The sequence below is a fragment of the Corvus brachyrhynchos genome, unplaced genomic scaffold (genome assembly GCF_000691975.1).
Source record: "Corvus brachyrhynchos isolate BGI_N302 unplaced genomic scaffold, ASM69197v1 scaffold3, whole genome shotgun sequence".
NCBI lineage: Eukaryota > Metazoa > Chordata > Aves > Passeriformes > Corvidae > Corvus > Corvus brachyrhynchos.
In genome coordinates, this window is record NW_008237619.1 from 11029039 (window position 1) to 11044846 (window position 15808).

General features: G+C 38.5%; 1 protein-coding gene across 1 annotated transcript in view; it reads left to right on the top strand.

The window, feature by feature from the left end:
- The window catches only part of NME7 (NME/NM23 family member 7), a 72626-nt gene that overhangs the window by 26453 nt on the left and 30365 nt on the right, over window positions 1-15808 (top strand). The window contains exons 8-10 of the mRNA XM_008631903.2: window positions 5509-5573; window positions 6367-6435; window positions 10349-10450. Coding sequence (XP_008630125.1) covers window positions 5509-5573; window positions 6367-6435; window positions 10349-10450 — 236 coding nt within the window. The remainder of the gene's footprint in view (window positions 1-5508; window positions 5574-6366; window positions 6436-10348; window positions 10451-15808) is intronic.

Here is a 15808-nt window from a genome sequence, read left to right on the forward strand (position 1 = left end):
GTGAATGGTTTGAATTATATTACTGAATGCCACTGTATAATCCAGTGGTACAGCCTCAGTTAAAACATCATGTTTAGTTTTGCTCACACTTAAGAGATAAGCAAAAATAAATGAAACTTAGTATTGCCATAGAAGCATTCTACTAGCCAGAATGATTGACCATAATCTTCCTTAGTTAAAAAAAAAAAAAAATCTGAGTGGATGTGCTAAAGGACTACAAAGTAATGAACATATTGAAAGAAAGAGCAAAGCAAACTGGATATTTCTTTTTAAACTTTCTTTCAACACAAGAACAAAGAAAGACAGAAACCTGAGCTTTTCTGGGGTTTGGGTTTTTTTGTAGATCTACAACTATCAGATTGAGTTCAGCATAACTGTTGCAGAGATACTGACCTTTCTTCATAATATTTCTTTCTTCTTCAAATTCTCTTCTCCAGTGGCACACACTGCACAGCCAAATTGCTGGATACTTAGTGTAGTTTGGCTGTGATCTTTGCCTTTAATTTCCCTATGGGCCTTTTGTATCCGAATGCTAAGTGTGACTCTCCCCATCTGTTCCCATGCAAGAATTCCCAGAATACCCTTTTTTCCCCGACGGATTTTCATCATTCAGTGTCTTACAATGCCCTGTCTGGCATACACAAGTGTGGTCTTGCCTTGTTCATATTGGTTCAGAAAGTTGCAGCTGGGATTAAGCCTTTGAACCTTTCACCCCCTCTGAATCTGTCAGTTCCCGTTCTCAGCCACGTCACACACTCGGTCATTTTGGTGTCAAGGCCCCCTGAGATTTACTGTCTGCATGCATAATTTTTCTTGTGCTAGCAGTATCCTGACTTCTATTTTCCAGTAAGGCTGTGGTGATATCTTTTGTCGTCACTCCTTTAACTTTGAGTATTTTCAAATGAATATTTTCTGTTAAGGTTTTCACCACTGCTGCAATGTTGATAGAGTTCTCCATAAATGTCTGTAAAGCTGCCCTTCAAACTTCTTGAGGTTCTCCTTTAATACAATACCTAGACAGAAATGAGGAATAATGAAAAATCTTGGATTCTATTGCTATGAACAATATTCTCTCATCATTTCCTCCCATGCTTCTCTCTCTTCTGTCTGTATCTGCTGGTCTCATTGCTAGCCTGGGTAGCTTTTGAGGTCCCTTTCTCCTTTGCAGGCCCAGTGTGTGTCACTCAGGAGACCCTCTGTCATTCACTTGGTGTGCCAGAGCACAGATGCAAAAATGACTGCCTATCCTTTTTCATACAGTGCACAGTGGGGCTGGGAGACCAATAATTATAGATTATCACTATGACCAAACTTTTGGGGAATCTAGAAATGGTATATTTATTCTGCATTGTAAAAATGCCAAGAGTTGTGTTATTCCTAAGCAGAAAAAGAAGAACAGAGAGAGAAACCTTGTTCTTCAGGGGATAGGTTGACCAACTGATAGGAAGAAGTTCCCTTTTCAGAAGGATATCTCTCATTTACTTACTGCCCAGTATTTTTCAATGTTGTCTGAAACAAAGATTAGTGAGAACTTCAAATAAAATACATTGCAGGAGGACCCAATTCTGAATCCCACTTTTCCGTCTTCCAGAGCTCAAAAAGGACTTTGCTTGGAGTCGCGCCCAATCATGATTCTCTGAAGTTTTGAAATAGGACCTTACCGCTTGGCAGCAAAGAATCAGATTATTTCATTATACTGTGAAGCAAAATTGCATTTCAAAATGTCAAAAATAGACATGAAATGAAATTGCTACTTATAGTTAGTGATATGTTAAGTACCCAGTACAGGTTGCTTTTAGAAATATGTTACTGGATGAGGTGGATCATTAATCTGATCAGTCATGGCAGTTTTTGTATTCCTCTCAAAAAACCCTGTTGTTTAAGAGGAATTATTTTTAATTATTGGAAGGGTTTAAAAAATGACATATGGAGGCTGAGATGAGGAAGCTAGTCTTGCCTTGCTTTGAAAGCAGTCTGCTGTCTTGCCTAATGAGCTTTTAACAGAGGAATGGTTAAAGTAGGAAACAGGCCAAGGGAAGAGAATGTAACATTCCTACTCCTAGGGCTGGTGGTTCACAGTGCACTGGGACTGAAAGGTCCCAGTAGCACAGATGCTATGGCTCATTGATTAAAGCGCTATTAGGTTAAAAGTGACTTTCATGAAACTGATTTATTTTATCCCAATGCCTAATTCTGCAAACAGTTGTAACATTTTTCAGTCTGATGTCTTCCCTGCTACTTTCTGTTTCTTAATGAAGGAAAATTTTCAAATACTGTATGTTGTAAAGCAGCAAATTTTAGAATATTAATGTAAGTGAGGAAGTCTTGGTACTTTATCATTTTACCTGATTGAAATATGTTGGAAAATTACCTGTCTTGTACTAGGTATGTAGTAACATAATGCTGCCTAGCAGACATAAAATGTGTGCCTGTGCTCCCTTTCTTTCACTCTATTTGCTTGGATTAGTGTTAAATTCCCTCAGTTTTATTTACTAATGCTTGTGATTCTTTTGTGCTTTGTGACTGAAAATTCGTCATAACCGGTACCTAATCTGCAGCTTCGATTTGGGTTCTTAATGTAATCACATTTTAAACATCCACTGACCCTTTTTGAAGGGTCCTTAGAAAGCTGTTTTTTCACTACAGATTTGGATTTTAAAGTTGAAAAGAATTATTGAAAGCTGCTGAAATGGCACTCTTAATTAGTTCATCTTTTCCTGAGCCTTGTCTGCCCCCAAAGAAGAGGATATGTCCCAGTTCAGTCACACAACTGGCTGAAAGCCTCAAACAGATCTCAAGCCGAGCCTTGAGCTTCCGCTCTTCTGTTGCTTGGGGATTGCCTTCGTGCATCTTGTTTCTATTTTGGTTCAGGTAGGATTTGAGAGGAAAGTGTCTCTAGGAGAAATGATACATGGATTTCCTAAACTGGAACAAGGGAGGCCAAGTCACTGGATCTGTAGATCTGTGCTGCCACTGGCAACTTGCTTATGCTCCTCTGCCTCAATTCCCACATTTGGGAAGTGGAGCTAACACCCTGCTTTGCAAACATAAATGGAATCTCATGCCCCTTCTTCCTCAAGGCATTTTGAATTTTTTGTATGAGGTATCCATCTGTCTGAATGGTGACAATAAGTCCTTTGGTTAAGCCTTTTGGGTGTTGCAGGCATGGGCAATCTGTCTGGAGCAGCAAAGTGCTCTGTTGCTCTCATGAGTGAGAGTGAACTCAGAAATACAATGTAGAGGAAAATCTTGATAGGTTTATCACAATTATTAAAGGAACCTTGCATTAAAGATCTTTATGCAAAATACCTTCTTACTTTAATTTCTATCGTTAAAGGAGACTATCTCCTCTCTACAGCAAAGATAGGTCTTAGTGACTTCAGTAGAGAAACAGCCCAGAAAGCTTAACAGAGTCCCCCTTTGTTTCTCTAAAACATGGATTTTGCTTGTAAGTTGTAAAACTGCTGAAGACAAAAGTTCTGTAAAAAGCAGATCTCCGTAATACCCCATAACTTGATGTATTTTGATTAGATCCTCACTGGCTGTGAGTGCCTATGCAAGTAGCCCATTCTTGGCTGATTAGGTATAAAATGATCATCTGTCAGGGCAAGCAGCTGTCCCTTATCTTTCTCATAGCTTTTTCTCTGCAAGTGACAGTGACCTGCCAGTGTATCTGCCAGTGCCCTTTCTTTGTCTTTGTTGGTTTCTGGTGAGGCAGTTGACTGGAGTATTGTCTTTGAAGATTGAGAATGAGGAAATGTTTATGCTGTGTCACAGATTCAATTAATTAATTAATTCTATTTATTTATTAATTTCCTGAGTGATTCCCAGCCAGTCACTTAATCTCTTTATAAACTGGCCATTCATCCCTGAAAACAAGACTGAAGGCTCACTGCTTCAGTGGAACCTGTGGGGAAGCATCTGAGCTGCTCAGTGTTTCCAGCAGGGTGGACAAAAAGAAACGAGAGCTCTGGTTTCTCTCTCTGATGTGGTCTTGCATTTCCTGGCCAAACCTGTTCAATTCCCTTCATTTTGCTGTGGCAATTTTTCTTTTTTTTAAACCTTGAAAAAAAAGGGGATTTTTTTTTTTTCCCCTGGGTTCAGAGGAGCATTAAAAGGAAACTTTCACCAGAACATGGTGGAACAGTATAGTGGGACAGGAACTGTATTTGCCTCTGCTTGTTTCTATGTTCTGTAAACACAAAGAGCTGCATGGACTGAGTATGCACCAAAATCTCATGTTTTCCCTTTAGTAGTTGGAAGATTTTTGGGAGAAATATGCAGTGTTTTGTAGAGGGAAGGCTTTTCTCCATAAACCTTAATGTGAAAATATGGTAGGAAATACTTCAGGGACATGTTTCTTTCATTTTCATTTGTAAATACAGTTTTTGAAAGCCCTTCAACTATCAGTCTCGTTTACTCAGAGCTTCCATTGACCTTTTAATGTGGTAGGAAGCTCCCCAATCCTATGCCACAGGTATCAGTAGGTTGTGTCTTGAGTGTGCTATTACCTCCGTAAGTAGCTTTGTTTTATTCTCATCTCTAAATTTATATAGTGCTAAGTATCCTCCAATTTGAAGGCTACTTCGTAAAAGGATTTAATGACCAGGAGTCACATCCTGCTGTTATCATTCATTACAGGGTATTCTTCTGTGATTAATTATTTTCTAAATAAATGTCCAGAAATTCATAGTTTCTCACAAATTGTACAAGAGGACAGGCATTTGCATTCTATAAAAAACAATGATTCTGTGAAATTCACTCACACAGAGTACTGTGCTTGGCTGACATAATCTTCAAAATGGCCTGATCTTACAAGCACGGGCAAATCTAAAATGCACATTTAGTGGGAAATCAGTGGTTCTTGTTTTCTGAAGTTTAGTGTTTTGTTTTACAATATCATTCAGTGTTTCAGGATGTGTTCTGGAGAGAATAAAGCAAGCAGTATCATCTGCAATAGCATATTTGTGAGCTATAAACTTAGAAGGAGTAGGTTATATTGCACTAAAGTGTTTTTCCCACAGAAGACATGAACTCCAGTGCTACTTTATTGGCAACATTTGTTATCATCCTGCATTGTTTCTGACTTAAAGTAGGACCTGCACTCTGGTGAACACTGTAAAAGAAAAGACAGCTGGTGCTCTGAATTGATGACTGCCTAAGCATCAGTATTGCCAATGGGTCTTCGTTAAAATAAATAAATCTTGGTCTTGCAGCTACTGGATGTTTTGCAGTTGATCTGAGAAAAGCAAATGCTTCACTAATTACCTTTTTTTTTGGTAGAAATGCTTTTCAGCAGCTGCAGGGAATTTAGTTGTTTGAAACCATTAGCATAACCTCATATAGAACGTACAGAATGTGAACTCAGCTCCACTCTCTGTTTCCTCTCACAGCATTACACAAACATTGTTTCTTCAGTTTGAGAATAAGCAGTATATTGGCATAATACCTTCCAGTTGTAAATTCTGCTTTTTAAAATTGAATACTGTATTTTCCATGTTCCTTCAGGGCTTGCTGGAAAGATTGTAAAAGCCATCCTCAAGGAAGGATTTGAGATCTCAGCTTTGCAGATGGTAGGTTTCCTTTTGTGTGTTTTATGATAAACAGAATCTGGAGTAGTGCTGTATGCACGTCACAGCAGTGCACAGGTGTCTTCCAGTGATATAAAACCCTTGTGCAGACTGTAGCAGTGTTTTGGGATCAGCATTGTCCTTGCAATGTTTGTATTTTAGTATCTGATTGATCAGCTAATCTGTTTCTGTTTGCTCAGTGACCTTGAGCCAAGACACTTCACTTCTGTATCTGAGTTTCCCTATAGTTGGGAGGGGAGCTAATGATATCTGGCTCTTCTGGAGCAATGTGAGATATCTTTACAAAATGTACTAGCTAAGATTAATGAAACTATTGTTAATATCCTTCCTTAATTTTTAAAAATACGTATTTAGTATGAATTATGGGGAATACTTTTAAAGATACTTAAGGGATTTTGACACCCTCAGCAGATAAAGGAATTTGGCTCAGAGATTGTTCCCAAGAGTCCTGTCCTTCAATTTTGGTGAAAGTCTCAAGATCTGAAATTCCCCTATCACTCAAATCCCCATCACAAATGTAGAACAGCCCCTTTCTTAGTGGGATCACCCAACACTACATGGTCCACTTGTATTTGCTGTGGAAAAAGGTACTGTGTGCTGTGTTGCCTGTGGCATCATTAACTAAATTGCTGACAAGCTTCATATTGCAGTAGTAAAACCATTCCTTTTTCCTAGTAAAACTTAGAGGATTCTGAATATTTGCCAGTTAAGGAGGGGTGTCTGTGTATTTGTGCTGTCGTTTAATACATACTGGCTAACATTTTTGTTTTCTTAGTTCAACTTGGAGCGTCCAAATGTGGAAGAATTTTATGAGATTTACAAGGGTGTTGTCCCTGAATACCTGGTAAGCATAAGTTTAACAAGAATCTGTTTAAAAATAAAATATGCTGAAGTGAGGAAATTACCACATTTTTTATTGCTTGGAATTGTGATATGGGTTCTTTTATGAACCTGATCTTGAACAGTTCTAGTTTGTTCTCAAATAAACTAATTCAGTGTGAAAACTGTGTTATGTGTGTCATAATAGAGGAGAGTCTTTCACGAAAATTGTTCAGCCAAGGAATTTGTAAAATACAACAGAATCACATCCCCAGCTTCCCCCAGAAAAGTTACTTATTGATGGTGAGCTATGAGAATGTATCACACCTGCTTCGTTGTTTGATTGGATATTGCAATAGTGGCTTGGACCAGAATATGTATTTATTACTTTATTTACAATGAAATGAGGCTGCTGTACTGGATGCTTTCCTAACGACATCTTGAACTATTATTTGGTTTATTGATCTGACTTCTGTAAATATTCAGAAAAAGGAAGATGTTTAATATATGCTGTAATCCCAGTGGACATCTGAGACTCTCTACAGTATTATTCTTTGTTGTACTGTCACATAAAACTTCCTGACTGCAGATAGAACAATGGGAATGTGAGGAGATGAGCTTGTATTTCTGTATCACCTTCTCTCAGAGTATTCTGGTTCATGTTACTCATAGCAATTTTTACTTTACTATGTAATTTACTCATAGTAATGAGCTTAGCTTTACTGCCATGCTATTATGATGCAAATTATCCTTAATTTAAAAATGCTTACATTATTATACATTTTCTACATATTTACTAATATTACTCTGAAAATGAAATTTTCATTATTTTTTCCTCCTTTATGATTGTTCAGTCTAACTTACTTCAACAGGATTTGTAGACTTGTCTTTAAATGGGTTAGGAGTTCTGTTAGTTCACTCTCAGATTGAGGAATACTCATAGGGCCACCTCTGAACATCATTTTTGACAAGTACCAAAGGGAGATTGGACAGGTGTACTTGTAGGTATGTGGTAGAATTTAAAAATGGAAGTTTCTGACCAGTATTTCATGGTCTGGAGAGTCCTGTAGTACTGCAAAAGTCTGTTTTGAACAAAATTGGAACTTCTCTACCATTTTCTGCAGCTCTTTTGTACAATCTCTAACCCTCTAACAAGCTGCAAATTTTAGTTATATAATTTAACTGGACAGTTACTCAGAAGGGAAGATGACATTTAAACAAGGTCAGTCAATAAATAAAATACATTTTAGGTGATATCAAGAAAAGTGAGAATCTAGGGCTCTGTTCTTCAAGCTATGTGTGCTGGATTGGCTCAGCTGAAAAGAAATCAAATCAATATCTTCATGCACTCAGGATATCTGAGAAACAGGAAAACGTGGAAGAGCTAATCACGATGGTAAAGGGTTCTGGAGAAGGCACACATGGGAACAGCCATGGATATCATCAGTGCAGTCCAAACAGGAAAAAGTATGTTACAAAATAGGATATTGGAGAAAGAATATGACCTCTTATATATGTGACTAAACCATATGTGATCAAACCATCTGCTTTGATCTGAATTTTATTTATCATTCCAAAATAACTAATCACAAAAGATACTGGCACCCAGAAATCCTTTTAAAAAACTGTACTTCCATTTCTTCTGGTTATTCTTTGTCAGTCAGATAAAGGTCTGACATTGTATATGAAATACTTTGTGAAAAGAGAAAGCTGTACAATTGCCCAAAATCCCAAAATTTTAACTTTGTTAGTATCTCCTACATGGGATTTTACATACTGTTGATTAGTTTTTGTGCTGTTTTGCTTTGTATTTCCTACTCTAGCCAGAATAGAAAATGGGGAAAAAGAAGTGAGATTATTTTTTATCAGCTCCGAATCCACTTTGTTAATCAAAAATCCTTGAGCTTGATCCCCCTCCAGGAATGGTTTTGGTTGACCACAAACCATGCTATTTGACGAATGAACTATTTACTAGAGAAAATTTGATGTAGCTGGAACTGGGAGCCTCACCAGACGAAGAGTGTTTGCTATTTAAACTCAACTCTGGACCTGATGAGGCTGTGTAAGTAGACCAGGCTTGTCTGACACAGAACCACCTGCCTGTGTGCTGTACCTGATGGCAGCTGGTGTTCAGGTCTCAGCTTTGTGCTGTAATGAAGGAGTCAGGAGTAACTTTGCTCATGTTGTTCGCCGTTGTTGGTGGGATGTCCATGCTGAGACAGAAACAATAAAAGAGGGAGGAACAAGAATAACCACAGTTTGCAGGAATTGCAAAGAGTTGATTCAACTAAAGTTAAAAACCTCTTTTTTCTCTGCTTTCCAGTTAACAGTTGTTTAGAGGACAGAATGTAATGAAATTCTGCAGAGTAGTGACATTGTGGCAATTTACTGTTTCTTAACAGAATGAAATACGTGGCTCTTTGACCTGTTTTGAACAGAGTATCTGTTGGTGAATAACACAGTTTTTGGAATTATAATATTTCTTGATGCTGTGGAGCATGAGGCTAGTCTGCACTCTTCTCATGTCCTTGAGGAATAGTGGGATTTCCTGGGATCTGGTTGATGATAGGCACTGGATAAAATTCAGAGTGGGGAGCTTAGGCACATATTCTCAGCATGGAATCCATTATGAGGATAGCAACTTTTTGGAACAGTGCTGCTTGACTTGGAGTCATTGTGTACTTATTTTCTGTCACAATTCACAGAAGGAGGGAAGGACTTAGTTCTTCTTTTCCTTCTGCTCTTTCATCCACTCTGGATGCTGTTTTCCTTTGCCATGGCTCATCTTTAACCTGCCCATGGCTGGTGGGCATGACTGCAGCACCTTGTTAGTCCTTACCTGTCCTCCCTTACTTTCTGTGCATGTTTTGTCCTTTCCTCTTTCCTCATTGCTTTTGATCCCTTTAATTGTCCTGATTTGTTTAAAACTTGTCTGCCCAGATTTCTAGACAAGTATGCAATTATAAGGGCATGATTTTAAAAAGGAAGTCAGACTAGAACATCAAAATAGATTCTTTCTGCTTGTGAAACCTATACCTCTAATTAACGAACTCCAAATTGGCACTAATGCCCAGAGTTAATTTAAGCTTATGAAAACTAAGACCCATCTTCATCACCCACGCGGAGCTCACGATGTCTCTTTACTCTCCTGGAGACTCCAGGGAAACAGATGATTTCAGTGTAACTGAGATTCCAGTATTAGTACATCACAAGAATGTTGCCAGACCAGGACCCTTTCCCTAACAGGTTGTGCCACAGGCACAGATTCTGCTGGCTTGTGTGTTTCAGCTTCTGTAGTAATCTTCGAGGAAAAGGCAGTGAGAACCAAAAACCCAGGAGACATTTTAATGACTTAAAGCCATTGAGAGTGTATATTTGGAAACAGATATAGGCTGTGTACTGTGCTTCTGGTAGATGTATATAACAGATATAGGCTGTGTACTGTGTATATAACAGATATAGGCTGTGTACTGTGCTTCTGGTAGGGAACACTGCAAAGTACATTGCTGCCTGTGGAACTGGCTGAACATAGCGTGATTTTTTAGGCTTAAAACCCAGCAAAGTGCATTCCAGTGATTCAGTCTAGTTTGACAAGTTATGAGATAACTGCCATGAAATCTAGGTCCAGATCAATAAGGATGTACTTACAAAAGAATTTAAACTATTGTGGATGCTGTTATATGCTATTCAGTATCCTGATGAAGCTGAATATCCAGTTTTTTTCAATTTCCACCTTCTAAACCAAGTAGCAAAATGGAAAACATTTCTTTTGTGGTGAATACTAATGGTGTCTTTGTTTTGTGTCCTTGCTTGCCTAAATGCACCAATATTTCTTAGTTGTTTCTGTCCTGTAAGTTTGGGCCTTGTATTGGGGAGGAATGCAACCCTTGCTAAAGCCCAAAGAAATTCAACTTTTTTCTGTCTTTTTTCTCTTTCAGGAGATGGTTTCAGAGTTGTGTTCAGGCCCTTGCATAGCAATGGAGATTAGACAATTCGATCCTTCAAAAGTGTTCAGAGACTTCTGTGGTCCCTCTGACCCTGTAAGTACTTTCTTGACTGATAAATAAAGCTTAAAAATTGATGTGCTAAGTGAGTTAAAATGTCAAAGTGTGGTATGGCTGCCGCATGCCTGCTGCATTCATTAGAAACATGTCAGCATTACCTTATTACAGAGGTCAAATGCTAGCCTTGGTGGACCAATCTGCAAATCCTTTAGCAACCCTTCTGATCTTACCTAAACCAGATGATAAAATACTATGATGACATTTATGTGAAAGGAAAGCTATCTAGGCAAAAATCTCTGTTAAAGATTCACAAATATTCTAATACAAGGCTTCAGAGCCCTGGAATGAGCAGTTATTGCTTGTGGATGCCGGTGGAATCAAGTGCTAATTCACTGCAGTCTGTGGCATTCTCCTAGGATGAAACTGAAAGGAGAATAGGTTCCTTAGATTTTCAGAAATATGCAAACAAAAAAGGGTGTCAAAGTTCTCATAACTGTTTGCTTCTAGCTTTTCTTTTCATTTCTTGAGGTGGATAATTACATATGTGTGAATGCTGTGTGCAATCTGAAGACAGGCCTAAGTGCTGTCTCAAAAAATTTGCAGGTTTTTTTTAAAGGCTGCTGTATACACAAGAACAATGAGGTGAAATATCAAGATGCAGGCAATGAAGTCAGGGTTTGTATATTTTTGTGGTTATGATTTGATGTTTTAGTTGCAGACTTGAGGGAATTTACCAGTGTTCATGGAAAAGAATCACACAGACGAATGTTTGAAGGGGAGAACAAGTTATTCAGGGTATATTTTTCTTCAGATACAGAGTTTCCATTATAGAAAGCACAGGTTAAAGGCATTATCCAAACCTTTATTACCTCTTCTGTTTGGTAGCATTCAAATATTTCTCTTCTGGATTAGCATCTTGTAAACAGAGTATAAGCCATTTATCTTAGTTTTAACTGCAGGATGGTATATCAGTAGTAATGTACACAATATAGTGGTTTCAGTTTTGTTTCAAATCTCATGTTTAAGGTTTCTGGTCTTTAAAACTTTCAAAGATGCAGTCATTTTATTTGGGCCTATTACATCCTTTTTGTGTCTCTGCTTGTTTAATGCCTGATACATTAAAATCAAGCTATGCTTGCAAACATCCCAGCACCTTTGGCTATGAAAGACAAGTGTTCCTATACAAGGGGAAATTCACTGGTTTTCCTTACTCACACGAAAAACTGTCATAACCATACAATGTGTGTATGCAGCTGTTGATCAGCTGAGGTACTGAGAGATGTATAAACTGATGGCTTTTCTGGGTAACAGAAGAAAACCACAAAGGAGGTGACTGATTTCCTGTCTCCCAGATCTCTTGCTCCTCAATGACCTACTGATGCTGTTTGTGCTTCCCTGGAATGGTTTAACTGCCTGACTTGTGAAGTGAAAATGAGTACCCACCTGCTTCTAGTGGAAGCAGAGGCTGTAAATTTTGGACTCTGACTTCAGAGCAGTTCCACTAATGGTATGTTTGGAAGACAGGCAACTGTGTTATATTTCTGTGCACTGTTTTCTGTAACAATTGCAAATTAAGTGATTCTCCAAGCACATAAAGCCTATGTACAGTAACTACAGCTGCTCTCAAGACTAATCATTGCCTGAAATTAATCTGTCTCTTCAGACAGTGTTTGTAGCTTGTCCTTGAGGATAAAGGGGCTAAGGTGTCTCAGCTTTTGTCATTCCCAACTGGAATTGTTGGAGAAGCTCACAGCTGCACTTTGTGGCTCCAATATTTGTCTCAAATAGGAGTAGCAGAAACCATAACAGCAGTTTCATTACTGAAAGAGGTTATATACAGACCATGAAGATAATTTGGACTTGATATTCTAGTGGTTAAGGTACATCTAAGTGTCATGCAATAGTGCATTATCATTGAGAGGTCCGGGTCTCTTTATAACTTGTCTGTTTGTATATGCTAGATCATGATATATGTGCAGTCTGTTTATAAACACAGGAGAAAACCAAGTTCACTACAAAAATGGACCTGTTTGGGTCACTTCAGCTCCTGTCAAAGAGTAGCCTATTTGTCATTGAAATCACTGTCATTGCTTTCAAGGCAAAGTGCTGTTTGAAGTGAGTAAAGGTGTTGGACTGACTTATATAATGAATCTTTCCCAATCACCTGTACTGTTAATTATATATTAAATATGTAACAAATGTAATAATTACTTTGTGGCAAGTCAGATAACTAAACTGGGTGTGAATGTTAACAGCCCTTTCAGTCTGTTCTTGGTTTTGCAGGATGTTTAGGGCTGAAGAAAGAATTAGAATTCTTCTCTTTTGAGGGTTATACTTTAATAAGATATCAATTTATACCAAGTGTATAATGCTAAAAATGAAATGGAACTTTGGGCTATTGTCACTAAGCAGGTAATATTTTGTTAGCACTGCGGGTCAGTAAAGCTCTCTGCCAAAAATATCCTTCATTATAAACCAGCTTATAAATACTTTATTAAAACCTCCTCTGTGGTAGTAGGGAAGGCAACTAAACAAAAACCTGGTTTGAGCCTCTTTGTAGTCATGTATGAAGAGCCTTACTGGATCTGGAAAGCAGGTGGTGGGATAAAGTCTTGTCTGTAAGGAGCTGTGCTGAACGTGCTCACTCCCAAAATTGCTGTGGTTTGATTGAAGGGCTCAGTGTGGCAGATTGCTGCCTTGTGGAACACTTGTCCCCAGTAGACAGCACATGCAGTAGGGTATGTGCCTTTCTGCAGAGCTTGGTGCTCCTTGCATCCTTCTTGTACACTGGCACTTTCCTACTGAGTAGCTGGCTGGCTCACTGTACTCTTGGTGAGCTGTCAGCCTCTTTAATCACACTTGGCTTCAGCTCCTGGAATGCAGCTCATTCTTTTGTGCCATTGGTGGTCTCACCTCAGGCCTTTCTGTAGTCCAGTCGAGATGCTTCTTGTCCTCCAGTTGCAGTCTCTAGCCAGGTCCCAGACTACTTGTGTACCTTGCTCTTGGTGTCCCTCTGTGCCTTTCTCTCTGTCCTGGTCTGCCTCTGGGGCTAATATGTGGGCCTTAGAAGTGGAAGGTTCCCTCCACATCTACTGTAATAAACAGCTATTTACTCTTTACTTATTTTTGCAGCACCCCTGTAAAAGGCCAGCAGTCATACTGATGCCCATCCTGAAGATGTTTCTTTGCAATGTTAATAAGGGCTGTTGAAACAAGGTCTCTGAATGTCACACAAGACTGCAGCTTTTCAAGGAGGAGAAGCACCCACAGGCTCTGCTATGCACACATAGCTATGATGTTTGAGATGCTAACATCCTATGAGCAGCTGAGGACTTTTATTTAGTTATTTGAATTACAAATAGGAATGGGGTTTCTAAAATTACTTCAAGTCCCACTTACTCTCATGGTGTGTCTGAACCATTTAAGCTCTTTTTAAAAATACACTGTCAAATCTTGCTATCCAGGTTGTTAAATTACGCATTTTTTGCTGGGTGCTATTTCACTCTGTTTCTACTGATGCAGTTCTGACATTGAAAGAAAAAAATTACACCTATGGCAAAGCAGTAGGTGCTGTAGAAAGCTAGGAAGAGTACTTAAAAAGTTAATTAAATCTGACTCTTACAGAACACGAGTCTTTTGAACTTTCAGTACGCACTATCACTTAGAAATAAAAGTTACTAACTGCAACCAAAGTCCAACAGAAATGAAGTTGTGTTTCTTCTTCATCGTAAAGAAGTGAAAATACTTGGAGGGGGAGGGATAAATGCAGCACAGTGTGAATTATCAAGAAAGCTATTTTGTTTAAGTTCAGTAAGGAAGAAAAAAAGCAACCTGTTGTGCATTGATTTGGCCTTCTTTAACATGGACCAGGATGCAAAACCTGTAATGGAAAACCTTGGAACAAGGGGATGGTGGCCAGGGGGAATCCTGTCACTGCTTGAGTTTGCTGGCATTGATACTTCATTTCACTAATATTTGTATATTTTGGCCTCTGGAGCAGTTAGAGGCTTTCTGTTATTACTTAGGTCTGAAGCTATAGCTTTAGTTTTCACATCTTTGTGCAGCTTCTGTGTTGAAATAGCTGCTTGGTAACATTTGGCATGGAGTTGTCAAGATGATTACTTAGTATGCATAAAACATTTGAAAAATACTGTAGAAATTAGGTATATTACTTTTTTTTTTTAACTTTGTTCATATGCAAATTTAAAAGTTGGTTATAATACATGATTCCAGGAGTCTACATCAGGTACATGCTCCTGGCTGAATGCATAGCTTTTGGTATTCCTAAGAGCTTTTACTTGGAATTGGCAGTACACTAAACGTGAGTCAAGTGCCTTCTGTTGTTGAGATATTATTAAAGTGATGGGATGTGCTGCAATATTTCTGCGTCCAGTGGGCTGAAAAGGGATTTTCATACACTTGCTTTAAATCCTAACCTGCATTCTTTCTGCACTGGGGATTTGCACTTTTAAGCGTAACAGTGTGTCAAGTCTTTTGTACTTTTGCATGAGAGAGCTGAAAGGGAGATTAGATGGTTTAAAACAAACCAGTGAACTGAAAAAGCTGGAGTCTGCTTTAGCTCCATTCCTGACCTCACTGTGTGACCTTGGACAAAAAGTTCAATATCTTTCTGCCTCAGTTAATCACATCAGTTAAATAGAGATAACAGTATGAGCCAAAGAGCGCTGTTGCTGTAAGATTTTTGTTTCTGTAGAGCTCCTGTGAATCTCTATCACTGAAAAATATGTATGTGTGAGGCCTAAAATGTTCATGTTCGTTCCTAGAGCTGCATTGGCAGCACGACATTTTCATATTGCACCACGTAAAGAATAATTCAGTGGAAGATGTAAAGGAATATAAAGGCTATTTTTGAGCTTCCGGGTACTCATTTTCTGGTAATACCTTTATAGCTCTTTCAGTGTGGATTCTCCCTGTAGCCTAGTGAGCCCTGGTGAGAGTGTTGACAGTGAAGTACATAATGTCTTTCAAGAGAAATAAGATTTTTAAAATCTAATTCCTTAACAAAGAAGATTTTAATATAATTGATTATCTGCTCGATAGTCTGAGTCATGTAATAAAAATAAAAACTTTCATTCAGATACAGACTGTTATCAGCTAGAGTAGCAAACGGACCAATCAATACCAGTTACAATATCCTGCTGTCTAAGCCAGCAGTGGGAAAGACATGATTGAATTGCTTAGATGTTATTTAGGGTCAATCATCTGACTCTGTCCTTTCAGTTTTTAATTTCTGTATTCGCCTCTGCAGGTCTATGAAAAAGTGTTCTAGGCAGAGCTAAGGCCTCTTAGCTGGGAGACAGGGTAGTTTTTTTCTGTGGAGCTGGATTCTTCCTTCTAGTGCAGCCCCCTTTTTCTGAGCTGACACTGCTGATT